The following is a 20,814-nucleotide window of genomic DNA, read 5'->3' as shown; positions in this document are numbered from 1 at the left end:
AACCCACAGCCACTCCGTCTTGTCTGGATTGAGTTTGAGTTTGTTGACACCCATCCAGGCCCCAACTTTGGCCATAAATCATTGTGAGTTTTACAATGACTGAAGAATTGTGGCTGTGATGAATTTCACAGTTACCGTTTAATTGACTGGCGTTTTCTTGTCATTGTTATCTTGCTGCATTTAAGTGAGCTTTGTGTTTATAAGAAATCCCTTTGAATTTAAAAAGGGAGTTTTGCTTCTATTTTGTTTTGGATAAAGAAACTATTATTGCATTTTCCCGTGTGTCTGCTAAGGCTATTTTTACCTTTAACTGAAGGATTCTGTCTTAAGACGGCTGAACACCACCTAAAATTATAATCCTGATATATGTTGACTAACACGAATCAAACCACAATTCAAATTGTCTATTTATCACTTTATTTATTTATTTATTAGATTTGTATGCCGCCCCTCTCTGAAGACTCTTACAGTTCCAATGAGAAAACAGAAATGAAATTCAAACTTTCTTTAAACCTGACAGAGTTTGCCTCATATGTGTTACTTTGTGTGCAATAAAGGATGATTTTCGTTTAAAGTACCGTCCACAGACTGGACATCTGAAAGGTTTTTCCCCTGTGTGTAAAACTACATGACTGATGAGACTAGACCTACTACTGAAATCTTTCCCACACTCCGGACATTCGTACGGTTTCTCTCCTGTGTGAGTCCTTAGGTGTATCACTAGGCTGGAATTCTGACTGAAATGTTTCCCACAATCAGGACATTCAAAGGGCTTCTCTCCTGTGTGAGTCCTTTGGTGTGTCACCAGGTTGGAATTCTGACTGAAATGTTTCCCACAATCAGGACATTCAAAGGGTTTCTGTCCTGTGTGAGTCCTCTGGTGTGTCGCCAGGTTGGAATTCTGACTGAAACTTCGGCCACAATCGAGACATTCAAATGGTTTCTCTCCTGTGTGAATCCTCTGATGGTTTACCAGGTCAGAATTCTGACTGAAACTTTTCCCACAGTCAGGACATTCAAAGGGTTTCTCTCCTGTGTGAGTCCTCTGGTGTTTAACCAAATTGGAATTCCAGCTGAAACGTTTGCCACAATCGGGACATTCAAAGGGTTTCTCTCCTGTGTGAGTTCTCTGATGAATCGCCAGGCTTGAATTCTGACTGAAACCATTCCCACAAACTGCACATTCAAAGGGTTTCTCTCCTGTGTGAGTTCTCTGATGTATAACTAGGTGGGAATTTGCAATGAAACCTTTCCCACAATCAGGACAGTTGTGTGATTTCTTTCCTGTGTGCATCCTCTACTGTACCACCAGTTGGAATTCTGAGTGAAAGTTTTCCCACAACCAGCTGTTTTCCCCTCGTGTGAGTCCTCTAATGCTTGCAAAAGTATTTATTGCACTGGGAGCACTTACAGGACTTCTCTCCTGCGTGAGCTCTTTCATGAACCACAAGGGAATTGGTCTAAATAAATCATTTCCCACATTCAGATAATTTGTATGGCTTTCCTCCAGCGTGGGTTATGTTAAGCTTAATTTGTGATTTGCTATGTGTTCTTTTCCCAAAATAGGCACATCTATGGAGCTTTCCACCAATAATATTCTTGAAGAGGTCAAAAAAATGTGTGATCTTCGCTGCATGGAGCTTTGATTCAAACTACTGTTGTTTTCCTCATGGGGCAAGGCCTGCATTACTGTTTACAGACCTCCATTAGTGTCTATTTTTTGTGGCCACTCAATTGTCTTTTTCCTACCCACTCACTTCTAGATATTTCTCTATTTTTCTGCATGGAAAAAATAATCTCCTTTGATCTTTTCATATAATCTGTTGTTGAGTTCTGCACACTCTACTGTTTCCAATTTGAAACCTCTTCTTGATTTTCTCCCCTTTGTCTCTCAACAGCTGGGGAAAGAGAAGAATTGTGAGCTTTTCTGAAGGCTCAGTTTGCTTTCATTTTCAAAGCTGGTGGTTATTCTCAGTTGTCCCGAGTGCTCTTACTGGCATTCTCTTCATCTGTAAGATTAAAATAAAAATGGAAGTTTAAAATTGTTTCTTTATAAAATGGTTGCAGAAGATGTGAAAAAAAATGTACATCACAAGTAAAAATCAAACATGCCATAATGCTGAAAAAGCTTCTAATGTTAATTATGATTCATTTGATGAATTAAAGATTACGAGATCCATGTTCAAATATACATTCAATCATAAAATACATTGTTGATTTGGGTCAATCACAAATTCTTCATATTGCAATTATTGGGTAGAATCTCCTGCATTCAATAGCACAACAAGCCTTGCAACGTCCTGCTTCAAGAAGCTGCAGCAGCGCGATGAGCCTCACAAACACTCATTTCCGGCGGCGTTTGCGGGGAGAGAAAGAAAGATTTCTGCTGCTTTCCTTGCATAACAGCCAAAAGCAGAAGCCGCAGAAGCGGGGGGCAGGAAGCCCTGCCATGCCTGGCAAGGGGGGAGAAGAGACAATAAGAAGAGCCCTGTGTCACTCCATTTGCCCCAGTTAAAGGCAGCCTGGTTGCCCCCCTTCCCCACCCTCTCTGGCGCTGGAAGCCAATTGACAGGTACACACTCAGTCGCTCTTTCATCCCTCTCTGTCTCCCCACCAGCACCCGGAGAATAACATGGAGAATAACATGAGAAATGGACTCTCCCGGGTGGCAGCACTGCATCCGTCTCACCAAATCTGGCCTGCTGATCTTGGCTGGCAGCAGCTCTGACACGATTCTGGCCGGCAATGCTGCAGACATAGCCCCAGCGCCGGTCCCCGTCCCCTCAGTTGCAGGTTGACAGGGTTAGGGCTGGCAAGAGTGTGCCAGAAACACCTCCAGGCATTGGAGAGACAGTCTCCTGCCGCTCCAAAAAATTAAGACCTCCCAAAAAGAAAATAAAAATCCATCTTATTTTTGGGGAAACGTGGTACGTATGTAGAAAATCCATGTGTTTTCAGCCTAAACCCAAAATGCTAACAATCAAACTATCTTTGCTGGCTTTAAAGATATGAGGGGGTTTAATTGATAAAATGATGCCTTAAGACTCTGCAAGATTTGAAGCACCAGTTTTGCCATGGAAACGCTCAGAAGGGCAGAAAATACCTCCCACAACCACTCTGGTGGCATTCCTATCAAAGCAGTCCTCACTTAGTGACTGCACTTGGGACTGGCATCTGAGTCACTCAGCAGCCTGATCAGGAAGCATGATATCACATGACAGGTATCAATTTACATCTGCTCCTCTGCAGTTTTTAAGCAAATCTCTGGGGTTTTTTAAAGGCAATTTGACCTGACTGTGGCTTGCAACTCATTTTGCTTGGCAAGAATCTAGCTGGGAAGGTCACAAATGTGGGATGCTGAAACCACCATAAATGTGCACCAGTTGGCAGAACCCAAATTTGATGCAACTCCTTTTCTTGCACCTTCATAGGAACTATTGATTTGTTCAGGTCACTGGACGAGTGCTACAATGACCACTAATTTGTAGACCAAATGTAATTTTTTAATGGTTTCTGGGGTTTCTTTTAGATTTTTAATTAGTTAATTGGATTAAGATATTGTGTATATATTGGATTATATGTTGTGAGCGCCTCCCCCCCCCCCCCCGGGTCCTCAGAGAGGGGCGGCATAGAAATCAATCAAATGAATGAATGAATGAATGAATAAAACAAACAAACAAACAAACAAACAAACAAACAAACAAACAAACAAACAAACAAACATCTGCCATTGTAACTGTGAAGGCTCAGGGAACAAATGGTAAGGGAAGACTACCTGTACATCTTTCTTTCTTTCTTTCTTTCTTTCTTTCTTTCTTTCTTTCTTTCTTTCTTAATTAGATTTGTATGCCGCCCCTCTCCGAAGACTTGGGGTGGCTAACAACAATGAAAAGACAATGTAAACAAATCTAATATTAAAAATACTGTAATCTAAAAAAACCCAATTTAAAACTGAACATCCCAAAGAGTCTTAGCTATTTTTAAAAAAGTGCTGCCTGAAACACACGTTTAATCTGATTTATACATAGATGGGGCACCAATAGGAAACACATGCTAGTGGCCAGACATGGAAACAAAAAAGTAAAAATTTCCAATATTATTGCCAAATAACCAAGCAGGTTCATAACAGAAGAACAGAGGTCGAAAGAACCTTGGAGATCTTCTACATCTAGACAATCTCCTGCTCAGTCAGGATACCATCTTGATAAATGGCTGACAACTCTGTAGTACAAAAGACAGAGGAGATAATTAGAAGGTCAGCTATTCTGGACTTAATACTTTTGAACAGGAGGTTTCGTTTGAAGAGAAGAAATGAAAGAACAACAGACATGACTGGGGGCTTGAGGCAGAAACACATGCAGAAGTGCTAATACCACCATATAATGCCCTAGTCAGACCACACCTGGAGTACTGCCTGCAATTCTGGTCACCTCACTACAAAAAGGACATAGAAACTCTAGGAAGGGTACAGAAGAGAGCAACCAACATGACAAAGGGACTAGAAACCAAGACATGTGAAGAAAGGTTGCTGGAACTGGGCATGGATAGTCTAGCAAAAAGGAGGACTGGAGGGGACATGACAGCAACACACAGGTACTTGGGGGGTTGCGACAGAGAGAAGGGATCCACACTATTCTCCAGGGCACCAGGGGGCAGGAACAAAGGATGGAAACAGTTGTAGGAACTGGAATGAAAGAAATCAAAGAGCAACAAACATGACTGGGGGATTGGAGAACAGTTGTAGGAATTGGGTAGATCTAGTCTGGTGAAAAGAAGGAGCAGAAGTGACATGCTGCAACAAAGAAGAGAAGATTAACCTATTCTGCAAAAGACCAGAAAGCAAGACAAGAGGTAATGGATGGAAACTAATGAAGGAGAGAAGCATCCTAGAAACAAGAAGAAATTTCCTGACCAGAGGAAGGGCTTGACTTCCCAAGATGAGGGTGCTCCTCACTGGAGGCTTTGAAGAAGATACTCAGCCATTTGTCTGAGATGGTGTATGGTCTCCTGACTGAGCAGGGGGTAGGACTAGATGACCCACAAGGTCCCTTCCAGCTCTGCTATTCTGTTGATGTCGTTATGGAAATGGTCTTAGTTCTCATGCTCGAGGAGGCCGTTGGACCACAGGACCGCCAATATACTTTTTTATATTCTAATTGTTTCTCTGCTTCCTCGCTGCGGAGGAAACCAAGCCGCCTTTCTTGCTCCCAGCTTCTCCTCCGACCCGTCCTCAACTCACCCACCAGCTGTTGCTGGGACTCTCGGAAGAGCCCAGAAGATACTCGGCGGACCACCTTCCTCCCGTGGGCGACCCGCTAGAATGATCCGGCCTTTCTCTCCCCTCCTTTCTAGGAATGCAGCACTTGATGGTTTTAACCCTTTAAAGTTCAGCCCCAGAGACTTCTACTTATGGTAGGGATGGCTTTCTAGTCACCGATATTGCCTGTCTGACCGCCATCTCCCGATAGGAGTGGGGTAAAACAGGTTCATCCCGTTTCTCCCTGTTAAGGCGTTTGCAAGACGTTTTCCCGGATTTGCGACTCCTAGTAACCCACCTTTGTAACCGATGCAGGTGCAATGTGACACTATTTAACTTAGAAACATAGAAGATGTATCAGGAAAGACTTCATTAACTCAATCTGTATAGTCTGGAGGACAGAAGGGAAAGGGGGGGGACATGATCAAAACATTTAAATATGTTAAAGGGTTAAATAAGGTTCAGGAGGGGTGTTTTTAATAGGAAAGTGAACACAAGAACAAGGGGTCACAATCTGAAGTTAGTTGGGGGAAAGATCAAAAGCAACATGAGAAAATATTATTTTACTGAAAGAGTAGTAGATGCTTGGAACAAACTTCCAGCAGACGTGGTTGGTAAATCCACAGTAACTGAATTTAATCGTGCCTGGGATAAACATATATCCATCCTAAGATATATGGAAGAGCCCTAAGAATGAAGGCCAGTTGCTGTTGTATGTCCTTTTTCAGAAAAAACAGGTGCAAAATAAGTGTTCAGAAGTTCAGCTTTCTCAGTATTGTTTTTGATCAACTCACCATTTTCCCTCTGTAGAACTCCTATAGCATCTTCAGCTTTTTTTCTTTTGACGTACCCCCAAAACCCTTTTGTTGCTTTTTACATTCCTTGCAAGACTCCGTTCATATTTAGCTTTAGCTTTTCTGACACTTGACCTACAGTTGCTGCAGACTGCCTTATATTCTTCCTTAGAAATGTCCCCCTTTCATAAACAATTCCCCCCCCCTTTTTAGTAAGATATTAAGATTTGGGTTCAACCACAGTGACCTCTTTAGATGCTTCCTGTTTTTCCTTTTTTGGGGAATTGTTGAAGACTGTGCTTCTAGAATCTAATTTTGCAAGATTTCTCATCCTTCTTGGACAGATGGACAGAAAAAGAAAGGGAGGAAAAGGGACCCACTGTAATTTTATGATTTTCAAAAGCGACAAACCCACTGACACAACCAATGGCTGCTAAAGGGGTTGTAAAATTACAAGGGAAACCGTACCTCAGTTGTCCATCTTGAAATGTCCTAAGAGTCAGGTTACAAGCGGTGTGGCACAAGGGTCTGTTCTGGGTCCTATTCTTTTTAATATGTTTGTGAGTGACATAGGGGAAGGTTTGGTAGGGAAAGTTTGCCTATTTGCCGATGACTCTAAAGTGTGCAATAGGGTTGATATTCCTGGAGGGGTCTGTAATATGGTAAATGATTTAGCTTTACTAGATAAATGGTCAAAGCAATGGAAACTGCAGTTTAATGTTTCCAAATGTAAAATAATGCACTTGGGGAAAAGGAATCCTCAATCTGAGTATTGTATTGACAGTTCTGTGTTAGCAAATACAGTACTTCAAAAGAAAAGGATTTAGGGGTAATGATTTCTGACAGTCTCAAAATGGGTGAAAAGTGCAGTCAGGCGGTAGGGAAAGCAAGTAGGATGCTTGGCTGCATAGCTAGAGGTATAACAAGCAGGAAGAGGGAGATTATGATCCCGCTATATAGAATGCTGGTGAGACCACATTTGGAATACTGTGTTCAGTTCTGGAGACCTCACCTACAAAAAGATATTGACAAAATTGAACGGGTCCAAAGACGGGCTACAAGAATGGTGGAAGGTCTTAAGCATAAAACGTATCAGGAAAGACTTAATGAACTCAATCTGTATAGTCTGGAGGACAGAAGGAAAAGGGGGGACATGATCGAAACATTTAAATATATTAAAGGGTTAAATAAGGTTCAGGAGGGAAGTGTTTTTAATAGGAAAGTGAACACAAGAACAAGGGGACACAATCTGAAGTTAGTTGGGGGAAAGATCAAAAGCAACATGAGAAAATATTATTTTACTGAAAGAGTAGTAGATCCTTGGAACAAACTTCCAGCAGACGTGGTAGATAAATCCACAGTAACTGAATTTAAACATGCCTGGGATAAACATATATCCATCCTAAGTTAAAATACAGAAAATAGTATAAGGGCAGACTAGATGGACCATGAGGTCTTTTTCTGCCGTCAGACTTCTATGTTTCTATGTAATGCTGGAGAAGACCATCTCTGAATCTGAGAAGAATGCCAATTAAAACCAATCCAGTTTAGCCATTCTAATTTTTTATCTCTGTATAAAATGATGTCACAATTTCATAGAATTTAGGACCGAGGTGAATAGCAATGTGAAAAATTAAGAGGCCGAGGCCTAATTGCAGCTCACATTATCAGAGGCCCAGAGTGGCTAGATTGAGGTGCTATTGAAACTGAAAATTTAAATTTAATAACAAGGAAAGAAATGAAGCTGGAGAGGTTGGATATAGAAGTGCAGAATGTGGAAATATTTATGAAACCAGAATTGTTTTTACTTGGAATATTTAGACAAAGTTTTTCCAAGAATGATAGACATGTAATACTACATACAACTACAGCGGCAAGAATTACATATGCTCAATGCTGGAAAGAGGAACTCACCCCAACGATATATAATGTGATAGCTAAAATTTAGGAGGTAGTGGAAATGACCAAATTAACATACGAACTACAGGACAAGGACATGGAGGACTTTCACAAAAGTTGGGACAGATGGTATATCTGGATTGCAAAAAACAAATTAAAATGAAAGGAAATTAGGAACCCTAAACCCAAATTTAGAGACAAAAAACTTAATTAATATCAACAAATATTAACAAATCATAGCACTATTATACCATTGAAAAAATGATACATGATTGATATAACAAGAAGAAAATTATAAGGTTGTATTTATGTATTAAATATGTAACAATTATTAAAAGGAAGATTTTCCTTTGCATATTAGACGTAAGCTGCATGCCAATTACACTACCCTTTAGGTAGTGCAAATCTTAAATGATACCAAATAGGCTATGTATAAAGCAGGATGCTTTATTCCTTCTTCCCTTTTCTTTTCCCTCCCCCCCCCTCTTTCTTATGTGTATATATTGTCACCATGTCGTTTTTAGTTGTATGTTTTTAATGTATATATTTAATAAAACCTTTTTCAAAAAAAAAATGTGAAAGAGACACATTAAAGGTAGATTAACAATTGTAGCGTGCTAGAAATCCACTGTATGTGTGGAGACCTCACCAGTGAAGAAGAATTGAGAAAAGGACTTTGTGTTACAATTTTATTAATTTTATTATTAAACTTATTCACTGCACATCTGGCAGTTTGAGGCCATTCTGGGTGCCTTCCCTTGCCCTAACGTTCATACCCACACTGACGTTTTTCCTGGCCAAAAGCTATTGATAATTCTTACATTACACAATGCATTATTAAAAATGAAAGATTTTCACCGTTCAATTTAATTCTCACATCGCCACCACCAAGAGGATACAATAGATATGTCAGAGTGCTTCTATCACCCATCAGACATTGAAGGGAAACAAGCAGGCACCTCCAAGAAAACAAGATTGCAGCAGGAGTTGCTAATAAACTCTTAGATCATGTCATCAAAGCCATGTTCCCCTTTCTCTTCAACTCAATATTCCTAGACCTCATCTCTATCAGGTTCACCTGCAAGACAGAATAGCCTTTTCATTTGAAATTTTAATTTGCTTTTTTCATTGGGACTTGGTCCTATTCCCTACACACCCATCATTTTCGGTGCACTCATAATCCCTTAATGCAGGTGGCACAGGGGGAAGGTAGCATAACAGAGCAGTTTCTCCCTCTCCCATGGGACAATGACTCAAAAACAGCCGCCATTTTGGCCTTGAGGCAGGTGTCACAAAATGCAGCTGCACCCACAAGTCCATCACATGGCCAAGGGTGGAATCCAGGCAAATTGAAAGTAACGGCTGTTTCCAGAATATAGTCCTGTGGCCTGGAACATGTGGGATGCATGTTCTGGCCTTCTTCACCAACTTCAGTTCAGAGATTTTCAAAGAGTGTGGAGGAAGAGGCTGTGAGGCCTGGTTGGGTGTTAGTCAGGCCGAAGGATGGCAGGAAGGCAGCGAGACAGGGAAAAAGCCTTTTGTGACCCTGACGGTGGGGAAAAGGCTTGTGATGATCTTGTGGGGAAAGAAAAGGACGTGGGGACCCTGGGGAGCAGTTAAATGCCTATGGGGACCCTATGGGAAATGACAATGCTTGAAGGGATCCTGAGGAAAGTCTTGATAACATCCCCACCACACAGAAAAACAGACAGTATACCTTTATCAAATTAATATTTTCAGGTTTTTTCTCTCCAATCATAGCTCCACTTCTGAGATATCTTTCAGTAGAATGAATCAGGCTGGAAGTTAAATAATCAAGTTCTCACCTATACTTCCAATGACTGATCAATTTATACCTTTTCTAAAATCATCAATGTTTGCCTAATGTGGATTTCTTTGACTTTCTTTCCTGTAAACCTACATTACTTATAAGTCATTTGTATAGTTATCCTCCTTTATATATCCTCTGGTGTCACACCAGGTTAAAAAGGTGACTGAAATGTTTTCCTCAGTTTGGACATTAAAAGGATTTCTCTCCTGTGTGAGTCCTCTGGTGTGTCACCAGGTTAGATTTCTGACTGAAACGTTTCCCACAATCAGAACATTCAAAGGGTTTCTCTCCTGTGTGAGTCTTCTGATGGTAAACCAAACTATTGTTCCAACTGAAACGTTTTCCACAATCAGAACATTCAAAGGGTTTCTCTCTTGTGTGTTTCCTCTGGTGTGCCACGAGGTTGGAATTCCGACTGAAACTTTTCCCACAAACTGGACATTCAAAAGGTTTCTCTCCTGTGTGAATTCTCTGGTGTGCCACCAGGTCACAATTCTGAGTGAAACATTTCCCACAATCAGGACATTCAAATGGTTTCTCTCCTGTGTGAGTTCTCTGGTGTATCACCAGGTGGGAATTCTGACTGAAATCTTTCCCACAATCAGGACATTCAAATGGTTTATCTCCTGTATGAGTCCTCTGGTGTTTTACCAGGTCAGAATTCTGACTGAATGATTTCCCACAATCATTACATTCAAATGGTTTCTCTCCTGTGTGAGTTCTCTGGTGTATCACCAGGTTGCAACTCTGACTGAATTTTTTCCCACAATCAGGACATTCAAAAGGTTTCTCTCCTGTGTGAGTCCTCTGGTGTATCACCAGGTCACAATTCTGACTGAAACATTTCCCACAATCAGGACATTCAAAAGGTTTCTCTCCTGTGTGAGTTCTCTGGTGTATCACCAGGTGGGAATTGTGACTGAAACCTTTCCCACAATCAGGACATTCAAAGGGTTTCTCTCCTGTGTGACTCCTCTGGTGTATCACCAGGTGGGAATTTGCAATGAAACTTTTCCCACAATCAGGACAGTTATATGATTTCTTTCCTGTGTGCATCTTCTACTGTACCACCAGTTGGAATTCTGAGTCAAAGTTTTCCCACAAAGCTGTTTGCCCCTCACGTGAGTCTTCTGATGCTTATAAAAGCATTTATTGCAGTAGGACTTCTCTCCTGTGTGGGCCTTTTCATGAACCAAAAGGGAACTAGTCTAAATAAATAATTTCCCACATTCGGATAATCTGTATGGCTTTCCTCCAGAGTGGGTCATGTTATGCTTAATATGTGATTTGCTATGTGTTCTTTTCCCATAATAGACACATCTATGGAGCTTTTCCACCAATGATGTTCCTGAAGAAGTCAAAAATACGTGTGATCTTTTGTTGCATGGAGCTTTGATTCAAACTACTGTTTTCTTCCTCACAGGGAAAGACCTGCATTACTGTTTACAGATCTCCATTAGTGTCTATCTTTTGTGGCCATTCAATTGTCTTTTTCCTACCCACTCACTTCTAGATATTTCTCTTTTTTTCTGAATGGAAAAAATAATCTCCTTTGAGCTTTTCATGTAATCTATTGTTGAGTTCTACACACTCTACTTTTCCCCATTTGAAATCTCTTCTTGCTTTTCTCCCCTTTGTCTCTCACCAGCTGGAAGAATTGTGAGCTTTTCTGAAGGCTCAATTTGCTTTCATTTTCAAAGTTGCTGGTTATTCTCAGTTGTCCTGAGTGCTCTTATTGGTATTCTCTTCATCTGTAAGATTGAAATAAAAATGGAAGTTTAAAATTGTTTCTTTATAAAATGGTTGCTGAAGTTGTGAGAAAAGTGTATAATCACAAGTAAAAAGCAAATATGGCACAATGCTGAAATAGCTTCTAATGTTAATTTTGATTCATTTGATATATTAAATATTATTAGATCCAAATTCATGAAAACATTGAAGATTGACAGCAGAAAAAGACCTCATGGTCCATCTAGTCTGACCTTACACTATTTCCTGTATTTTATCTTAGGATTTACAGTGTTCCCTCGATTTTCGCGGGTTCAAACTTCGCGGAAAGTCTATTCCATGGTTTTTCAAAAATATTAATTAAAAAATACTTTGCGGGTTTTTTCCATATACCACGGTTTTTCCCATCCGATGACATCATATGTCATCGCCAAACCTTCGTCTGCCTTTAATAAATATTTTTTTAATAAACTTTAATAAATAAACATGGTGAGTAATACAGTAATCTGAATGGTGGCTAAGGGAATGGAAAATTGCAATTTAGGGGTTTAAAGTGTTAAGGGAAGGCTTGTGATACTGTTCATAGCCAAAAATAGTGTACTTACTTCCGCATCTCTACTTCGCGGAAATTCAACTTTCGCGGGCAGTCTCAGAACACATCCCCCGTGAAAAGCGAGGGAACACTGTATATATGTTTATCTGAGGCATTTTTAAATTCAGTTACTGTGGATTTACCAATGAGAAGAATGCCAGTTCAAACAGATCCAGTTTAGCCATTCTAATTTTTTATATCTGTATAAAGAAATGTCACTATTTCATAGAATTTGGGACTGAGGTAAATAACAATGCGAAAAATTAAGAGGCAGAGGCCTAATTGCAGCTCACATCATCAGAGGCCCAGAGTGGGTAGATTGAGGTATTATTGAAACTGAAATTTAAAATTTATAATGAGGAAAGAAATGAAGCTGAAGAAGAGAGGTTGGGTACAGAAGTGCAGAATGCGAAAGAGACAGATTATAGGTAGATTAACAATTGTAGCATGTTAGAAATCAACAGTATGTGTGGAAACTTCACCACTGAAGAATTAAGAAAATTCACCTCTTCCCTGCGACAATGACTCAAAGAGCCACCATTTTGGCCCTGAGGCAGGTGTGAAAAAATGCAGCTGCATTCACAAGTCCATCACATGGCCAATGGTGGAATCTGGGCACACTGAAAATAACGGCTGTTTCCAGAACACAGCCATGTGGCTCTGGGATGTGTATCCTGGCCTTTTTCACCAGCTTAGGTTCAGAGATCTTCAAAGAATGTGGAGGAGGAGGCCTGTGAGGCCTGGCGAGGTAGGAGTCAGGCCTAAGGACTGCGGGAAGGCAGCAGGAGAGGGGGGGGAAACCATTTGGGACGCTGTCAGGGGGAAAAGGCTTGTAGAGATCCTGTGGGGAAGGGAGTTAATAATAATAATAATAATTATTATTATTATTATTATAATTATTATTATTATAATTATTATAATTATAATTATTATAATAATTATTATTATTATTATCATCATTTATTAGATTTGTATGCCGCCCCTCTCCGAAGACTCAGGGCGGCTCACAACAATAATAAAAACAATATTATAGTAGAACAAATCTAATATTAAAAAACATATAAAATCCTATCATTATTTAAAAACCAAACAACACATTCATACCAAACATAAAACAAAGTATAAAAGAGCCTGAGGGAAAGGTGTCCCAACTCCCCCATGCCTGGCGGTATAAGTGAGTCTTGAGTAGTTTATGAAAGACAGGGAGGGTGGGGGCAAGTCTAATCTCCGGGCGGAGTAAATTCCAGAGGGCCGGGGCCTATAGGGACCCTGTGGAAGATGGCAAAGCTTGACAGGATCTTGTGTAGAGGAAAGACTTGATAATAACAACTCACCCCCATAAAAACAGACAGTATACCTTTATCAAATTAATATTTTCAATTTATCTCTCCAATCATAGGTGTACTTCTGAGATATCTTTCAGTAAAATTAATCAGGCTGGAATAAATAATCAATTTCTCACCTACACTTCCAATGACATCAGTTTATGCGTTCTCTAAATTAATCAACTTTTGCCAAATGTGGATATCTTTGACTTTTTCTCATGTGTGTAAGCCTACATTACTTACAAGTCTTTTGTACGGTTATCTTCCTCTATATATCTTCTGGTGTCTCATCAGGTTAAAAAGGTGACTGAAATGTTTTCCTCAATCTGGACATTCAAAGGGTTTCTCTCCTGTGTAAGTCCTCTGGTGTTTCACCAGGTCACAATTCTGAGTGAAACATTTCCCACAATCAGGACTTTCAAAGGGTTTATCCCCCTTGTGAGTCTTCTGATGGTAAACCAAACTGTTATTCCAACTGAAACATTTCCCACAATCAGAACATTCAAAGGGTTTCTCTCCCGTGTGAGTCCTCTGGTGTTCTATGAGGTTGAAACTCTTACTGAAGCCTTTCCCACAAACTGGACATTCAAAGGGTTTCTCCCCTGTGTGAGTCCTGTGGTGTATCACGAGATCACAATTCTGACTGAAACGTTTCCCACAATCAGGACATTGAAAGGGTTTCTCTCCTGTGTGAGTCCTCTGGTGTGTCACCAGGCTGGAATTCTTACTGAAACCTTTCCCACAATCAGTACATTCAAACGGCTTCACCCCTACGTGGGTACTCCGGTGTTTCACCAGGTTAGATTTCTGACTGAAATATTTACCACAAACTGGACACTGAAAGGGTTTCTCTCCTGTGTGAGTCCTCTGGTGCACCACAAGATTGCAACTCTGACTGAAACCTTTCCCACAAACTGGACATTCAAAAGTTTTCACCGCTATGTGAGTCCTCCGGTGTTTCACCAGGTTAGATTTCTGACTGAAACCTTTCCCACAAACTGGACATTCAAAGTGTTTCTCTCTTGTGTGAGTCGTGTGGTGTATCACCAGGTCACAATTCTGACTGAAACTTTTCCAACAATCAGGACATTGAAATGGTTTCTCTCCTGTGTGAGTCCTCTGGTGTTTAATCAAATTGGAATTCCGAAAGAAATGTTTCCCACAAACTGGACATTCAAAGGATTTCTCTCTTGTGTGAGTCCTCTGGTGTGTTACCAGGCTGGAATTCGTACTAAAATGTTTCCCACAATCAAGACATTCAAAGGGTTTTACCCCTATGTGGGTCCTTTGGTGTTTCACCAGGTTATATTTCTGACTGAACTGTTTCCCACAAACTGGACATTCAAAGGGTTTTTCTCCTGTGTGAGTCCTGTGGTGAATCACCAGGTGGGAATTCTGACTGAAACATTTCCCACAATCAGGACATTCAAATGGTTTCTCTCCTGTGTGAGTCCTCTGGTGCTCCACGAGGCTGCAACTGTGACTGAAACCTTTCCCACAAATTGGACATTCAAAGGGTTTCACCCCTACGTGGGTCCTCCGGTGTTTCAACAGGTTAGATTTCTGACTGAAACCTTTCCCACAAACTGGACATTCAAAGGGTTTCTCTCCCGTGTGAGTCCTCCGGTGTGTCACTAGGTCACAATTCTGACTGAAACATTTCCCACAATCAGGACATGGAAAGGGTTTCTCTCCTGTGTGAGTCCTCTGGTGTTTAACCAAATTAGAATTCCGACTGAAATGTTTCCCACAAACTGAACATTCAAACGGCTTCTCTCTTGTGTGAGTCCTCTGGTGAATCACCATGCGGGAATTCTTACTGAAACATTTCCCACAATCAGAACATTCAAAGGGTTTCACCCCAATATGGGTCTTCTGGTGTTTCAACAGGTTAGATTTCTGACTAAAACCTTTCCTACAATCAGGGCATTCAAAGGGTTTCTCTCCTGTGTGAGTCCTCTGGTGTATCACCAGGTGGGAATTTGCAATGAAGCGTTTCCCACAATCAGAACATTCAAAGGGTTTGACCCCTATATGGGTCTTCTGGTGTTTCAACAGGTTAGATTTCTGACTGAAACCTTTCCCACAATCAGGGCATTCAAAGGGTTTCTCTCCTGTGTGAGTCCTCTGGTGAATCACCAGGTGGGAATTTGCAATGAAGCGTTTCCCACAATCAGGACAGTTATATGATTTCTTTCCTGTGTGCATCTTCTACTGTACCACCAGTTGGAATTCTGAGAGAAAGTTTTCCCACAATCAGCTGTTTGCCCCTCGTGTGAGTCCTCTGATGCTTGCAAAAGTATTTATTGCAATGGAAGCACTTATAGGATTTCTCTCCTGTGTGAGCTCTTTCATAAACCACAAGGGAACTGGTCTAAATAAATAAACTAGTCTAAACATTCAGATAATTTGTATAGTTTTCCTCCAGTGTGGGTCATGTTATGTTTAATCTGTGATTTGCTATGTGTTCTTTTCCCAAAATAGACACATCTATGGAGCTTTTCCACCAATGATGTTCTTGAATAGGTCAAAAATACATGTGATCTTTTGTTGCATGGAGCTTTGATTCAAACTACTGTTTTCTTCCTTACAGGGCAAGGCCTGTATTACTGTTTACAGACCTGCATTAGAGTCTACCTTTTGTCACCATTCAATTGTCTTTTTCCTACCCACTCACTTCTAGATATTTCTCTCTCTTTCTGAATGGAAAAATTAATTTCCTTTGACCTTTTCTTGTAATCTATTTGTTGAGTTCTGCACACTCTACTTTTTCCCATTTAAAATCTCTTCTTGATTTTCTCCCCTTTGTCTCTCAACAGTTGGGGAAAGAGAAGAATTGTGTGCTTTTCTGAAGGCTCAATTTGTTTTCATTTTCAAAGTTGCAGGTTATTCTCAGTTGTCTTGAGTGATCTTATTGGTATTCTCTTCATCTGTAAGATTTGAAATAAAAATGGAAGTTTAAAGTTGTTTCTTTATAAAATGGTTGCAGAAGATGTGAAAAGGTGTACATCGCAAGTAAAAATCAAATATGCCACAATGCTAAAAAAGCTTCTAATGTTAATTCTGATTCATTTGATACAGTAAAGATTACTGAGATCCAATTTCAAAGATACATTCAATCATGAAATATTGTTGACTTGAACCAATCACAAATTCTTCATACTGCAATTATTGGGTAGAACCGCTGGAATTCAGATAAACGTTTTACCAAGCAGGCTATTTCCCCCCATAATTTAAATGTTATAACTAAAACTAAATTCAAACTATGGCAAATGGACATCTCTAAGTTTATATGGCATGCGGGGAAAAAACAAAAATTAAACATAAATTATTGCAAGGTGCTAAGGAAAGAGGTATGAGTTGATCAGATTTGAAACTGTATTTTGATGCTTGTTGTTCTCTGGCAAAAAGAGTGGGTGACTCTCCAAAATAAGAGGTTCTTTAAGATTGACAGGCATGAATAAAGTTTTTGATGGCACAGCTCTTTATGGAATGATAAAGTTAAAGGAAATGTTGATTTTAATCATCAGTTTGTTAGACATTCCTTCCTCTTTGTGTGTCTCCCTAGGAAAGCTTTTTAGAAAAGAAATGGTGGGGAGGCCAGACTGGTGGACTTATAATCAAATAATATAGTTTAATTTTTATGACCCTATTCTCAAATCTAACGAGGAGTTGGAATCAGAAGGGTGTTTGCCATTGATTTATATATGTACAATTGACTATTTTATGTTGTTACTGTTTTTTAAAAATCTTTTAACCTCTGCTTCATATTTGCTTACATTACTGTTGTGTTGTACAATGTCTTAAGTCAGACAAATGAATTATACAAACTAGTAGAAAGAAAAAGAATAGATAGAAATAGAATTTAAAAAAAGAAACATATAACCCTCCCCCTTGCTGTCTACCTAGACAGCTCTTTCTCTTATATTATTCTATGACATTTGTTACCAACCGTTATGTTTCACCTTTATATAGAACCTTTTGAGTTGTAATATGATTTCTTACATCAAGTTTCAACAGAAGTTTATATTATATTTTTCTATTTATTTATACAGCTTTATTCCTGCTTCCTCTTTTTCACCCATTTGTAAAATTATTTCCAAATCTCATAGTATTTTGTTTCATCATTGTCTTTTGTTAGTTCATCTTATTCCGCGCAGTCAGATATTTTTTTTATCATGATTCTTTCTGTTGCCGTTTCCTCTTTTTTCCAGTTCTGGGCTATGCAAATCCTAATCGCTGTGATAATATGTTGAATGAAGTACTAGAATTCTTTTTTCATATTTTGATCTATTATGCCTAACAGGAAGACCTCAGGCTTTAAATTAAGATTTTGCTTAGCAATTTCAAAAATCCATGTATTAATTTTGTTCCAGGTTTTCTTTACTTGGGGACATGTCCACCACATGTGGAAGAAAGTTCCACTTTCATTTCCACATCTCCAGCAATTTGTCTTTAGATTAGGGTATATTTTCGCAAATCTGGCTGGTGCTAGGTGCCACCCGTGAAACATTTTATGAATATTTTCTTTATATGCAATTGATTTAGTCATTTTGTAGTTTCTAATCCAAATAGTTTCAGTCCCAGATGCCAGTCCTCACTTACTGACAGCATTTGGGACTGGCATCTGAGTCACTAAGCAGCTTGATCTGGAAGCATAATATCACTGAACAAGTGCTATCATGACCACTGATTTGTGGAGCAGATGTATATCTGCCATTGTAACTGTGAAGGCTCAGGGAACAAATGGTAAGGGAGACAACTAGACAACTGAACATCCCAAAGGTTCTTAGGTATATATTTTAAAAATTACTCGCTTAAACATAATTGAACCTGATTAATGCATGGATGGGATACCAATAGGAAATACCATGCTTTTTGGCAGTCATGGAAACAAAGAAGCAAAAATCCCAGAAGAGATTTCTGGAGATGTCCAATCTTATTTCCAAAAAACCCAAACAGGTTTATAACAGAAGAACAGAGGTGGAAACAATCTTGGAGATCTTCTACATCTAGAAAATAATAATAACAATTAATAATAATTTATTAGATTTGTATGCCGCCCCTCTCTGCAGACTCCGGCCGGAGTCAGGATACCATCTGGATAAATGGCTCTCCAGACAGAGGAGATAATTAGAGGGTCAGCTATACTGGACTTAATACCAACAGGAAGGTTGGTTTGAGGAGAAGAAATGAAAGAGCAACAGACATGACTGGGGGATTGAGTCTAAAACACCTAAAGAACAGTTGTAGGAATTGGGTAGGTCTAGTCTGGTGAAAAGAAGGAGCAGAAGTGACATGCTGCAAGAAAGAAGAGAAGATTAACTTATCCTCCAAAGCACCAGAAAGCAAGACAAGAGGTAATGGATGGAAACTAATGAAGGAGGGAAGCATCCTAGAAACAAGAAGAAATTTCCTGACAGCGACCAGAGGAAGGGCTTACCTTCCCAAGCTGTGGATGCTCCTCCCTGGCTGCTTTGAAGAAGATACTCAGCCATTTGTCTGAGATGGTGTATGGTCTCCTGACTGAGCAGGGGGGTTGGACTAGATGACCCACAAAGTCCCTTCCGGCTCGGTTATTCTGTTGTTGTCGTGATTATTATTATTATTGAAACGCTCTTAGTTCTTAGGAGGCGGTTGGAATACAGGACCGCCAAGCTCACATCCAACTGTGTTTTTCTGTATTCCGGTTGCTTCTCTGCTTCCTCGCTGCGGAGGAAACCAAGCCGCCTTTCTTGCTCCCAGCCTCTCCTCCCACCCGCCCTCAGCTCACCCACCAACTGCTGCTGCGACTCTTGGAAGAGCCCAAAAGATACTCGACGCACCACCTTCCTCCCCTTCTCTTCCCTCCTTTCTAGCAATGCAGTACTTGATGGCTTTAACCCCTTAGTGCTCAGTCCCAGAGGCCTGTGCTTACGGTAGCGAGGGCTTTCTAGGCGCTCGTGTTGCCCGTCTGACCGCCATCTCTCGGTAGGAGAGGGTAAAACAGGCTCATCCCGTCTCTCCCTGTTAAGGCGTTTGCAAGTCGTTTTCACGGATTACGTGCCATCAAGTCATTTGCGACTCCGAGTCCTAGCAACCCACCTTTGCAACCGATGCAGGTGAAATAGTGAAACGTGACGCTATTTAGCTTCTGAAGATTAGGTACACGCTGAGCCCTAAACGTACATGAAGTTCTTATAGGATTACATAATAAGAGTTTCTTTGTCTGTCAATCAAGCATCGGATAGTTTATATTTATTTATTTTTATTTATTTATTTATTTATTTTGTCCAATACACAATGAGGGTTTTAGTGTGTGTGTGTGTGTGTGTGTGTGTATATATATATATATATATATATATATATATATATATATATATTTGTTTTCGTAAATTTATATATATATATATATATATATATATATATATATATATATGTCACATGTTTAAGCTGAATTTGAAAATTAAGGGAGACTAGGATAGATCTATTTCGGCCTTATTTTGGCCTCATCAGCTAGCCATACCCACTGGGACTTGAACCTGCAACCTTTGCCTTGTAAGGCAGAGAATTATCCTCTAGGCTACAGTATCCAATCCCTTCAGCTCTGTACCAGGGAAGGGTTACATTTTGTGTCGAATCACCCTGGTATATTGAAGGAACATCACAGCTCCTTTTTTGCCTTTTTGTATATACACACACACACACACACACACACACACACAGTAAAATACATGAAGAAGGTTATAGAGGAGATACTCATAGTAAAATATATCTAAGAAAGAATAGAAAAGAAGATATAGGAATAGAACATTTCAATGAAAGAATAGAAGAAGAGATATAGGAATAGAAGAAAGGTATAGGAGATACAGGAGAGCAATAGGACAGGGGACGGAAGGCACTCTAGTGCACTTGTACTCGCCCCTTACTGACCTCTTAGGAATCTGGATAGGTCAACCGCAGATAATCTAAGGGTGAAGTGTTGGGGGTTTGGGGATGACACTACGGAGTCTGGTAATGAGTTCCACGCTTCGACAACTCGGTTACTGAAGTCATATTTTTTACAGTCAAGTTTGGAGCGGTTAAGCCAAGCACTGGCCAAGCCCACACACTCCCATGAAAGAAAGACGTTAGGAAGGAAAAAAGGAAAGGAAAAAAAGAAAGAAAGATGATAGGATGGAAGGAAGACAGAAAGAAAGAAAAAGATGGAAGGAAAGAAGGCAGAAAGAAAATGAGTTTCACCACATTTTGCAAGTTGGCCACACCCACCCTGTCACCTGATCATCAAGCCACACCCACCTGAGGGGGGTGGCGGTAAGCATGAGTTTGTAGCACCAAAGAGGGTGTGGAGTGAAAATGTTTGGGAACCACTGATCTATTGGCTCATTTTCCATCCACGAGGATCTCAA

At 40.1% G+C, this 20,814-nt stretch overlaps 2 protein-coding genes across 2 annotated transcripts; both read right to left on the bottom strand.

The window, feature by feature from the left end:
• Window positions 1-281: 281 nt before the first annotated feature.
• Window positions 282-19,216, bottom strand: LOC139163224 (zinc finger protein 271-like). The gene is made up of 3 exons (XM_070744181.1): window positions 18,870-19,216; window positions 9,974-11,532; window positions 282-1,297 (listed from the first exon to the last, which is right to left on the bottom strand). Exons 2-3 carry the CDS (start codon window positions 10,835-10,837, stop codon window positions 497-499), a joined length of 1,665 nt encoding a protein of 554 aa, XP_070600282.1. The 5' UTR covers window positions 10,838-11,532; window positions 18,870-19,216; the 3' UTR covers window positions 282-496.
• Window positions 13,600-15,634, bottom strand: LOC139163223 (zinc finger protein 268-like). Its single transcript, XM_070744179.1, has 2 exons — window positions 15,461-15,634; window positions 13,600-15,400 (listed from the first exon to the last, which is right to left on the bottom strand). The coding sequence occupies exons 1-2, from the start codon at window positions 15,632-15,634 to the stop codon at window positions 13,748-13,750; spliced, it is 1,827 nt and encodes a 608-aa protein (XP_070600280.1). The 3' UTR covers window positions 13,600-13,747.
• Window positions 19,217-20,814: the final 1,598 nt, after the last annotated feature.

The sequence above is a fragment of the Erythrolamprus reginae genome, chromosome 2, assembly GCF_031021105.1.
Source record: "Erythrolamprus reginae isolate rEryReg1 chromosome 2, rEryReg1.hap1, whole genome shotgun sequence".
Lineage (NCBI taxonomy): Eukaryota > Metazoa > Chordata > Lepidosauria > Squamata > Dipsadidae > Erythrolamprus > Erythrolamprus reginae.
The sequence above is the reverse complement of the archived record's forward strand: the minus strand, read 5'-3'. Positions and strand labels throughout refer to the sequence as shown.

Excerpts from the sequence above, each read along its gene's own strand:
- LOC139163224 (XM_070744181.1), bottom strand. The coding sequence starts at position 10,837 with ATGCACACAGGAAAGAAATCATATAACTGTCCTGATTGTGGGAAAAGT. Across the intron at positions 1,298-9,973 it reads ACACAGGAGAGAAATCCTTT|AGGATGCACACAGGAAAGAA; the intron begins TAATGTCCAAAC and ends GTGGTACAGTAG.
- LOC139163223 (XM_070744179.1), bottom strand. The coding sequence starts at position 15,634 with ATGCACACAGGAAAGAAATCATATAACTGTCCTGATTGTGGGAAACGC. Across the intron at positions 15,401-15,460 it reads TGAAACACCAGAAGACCCAT|CTGGTGATACACCAGAGGAC; the intron begins ATAGGGGTCAAA and ends GCAAATTCCCAC.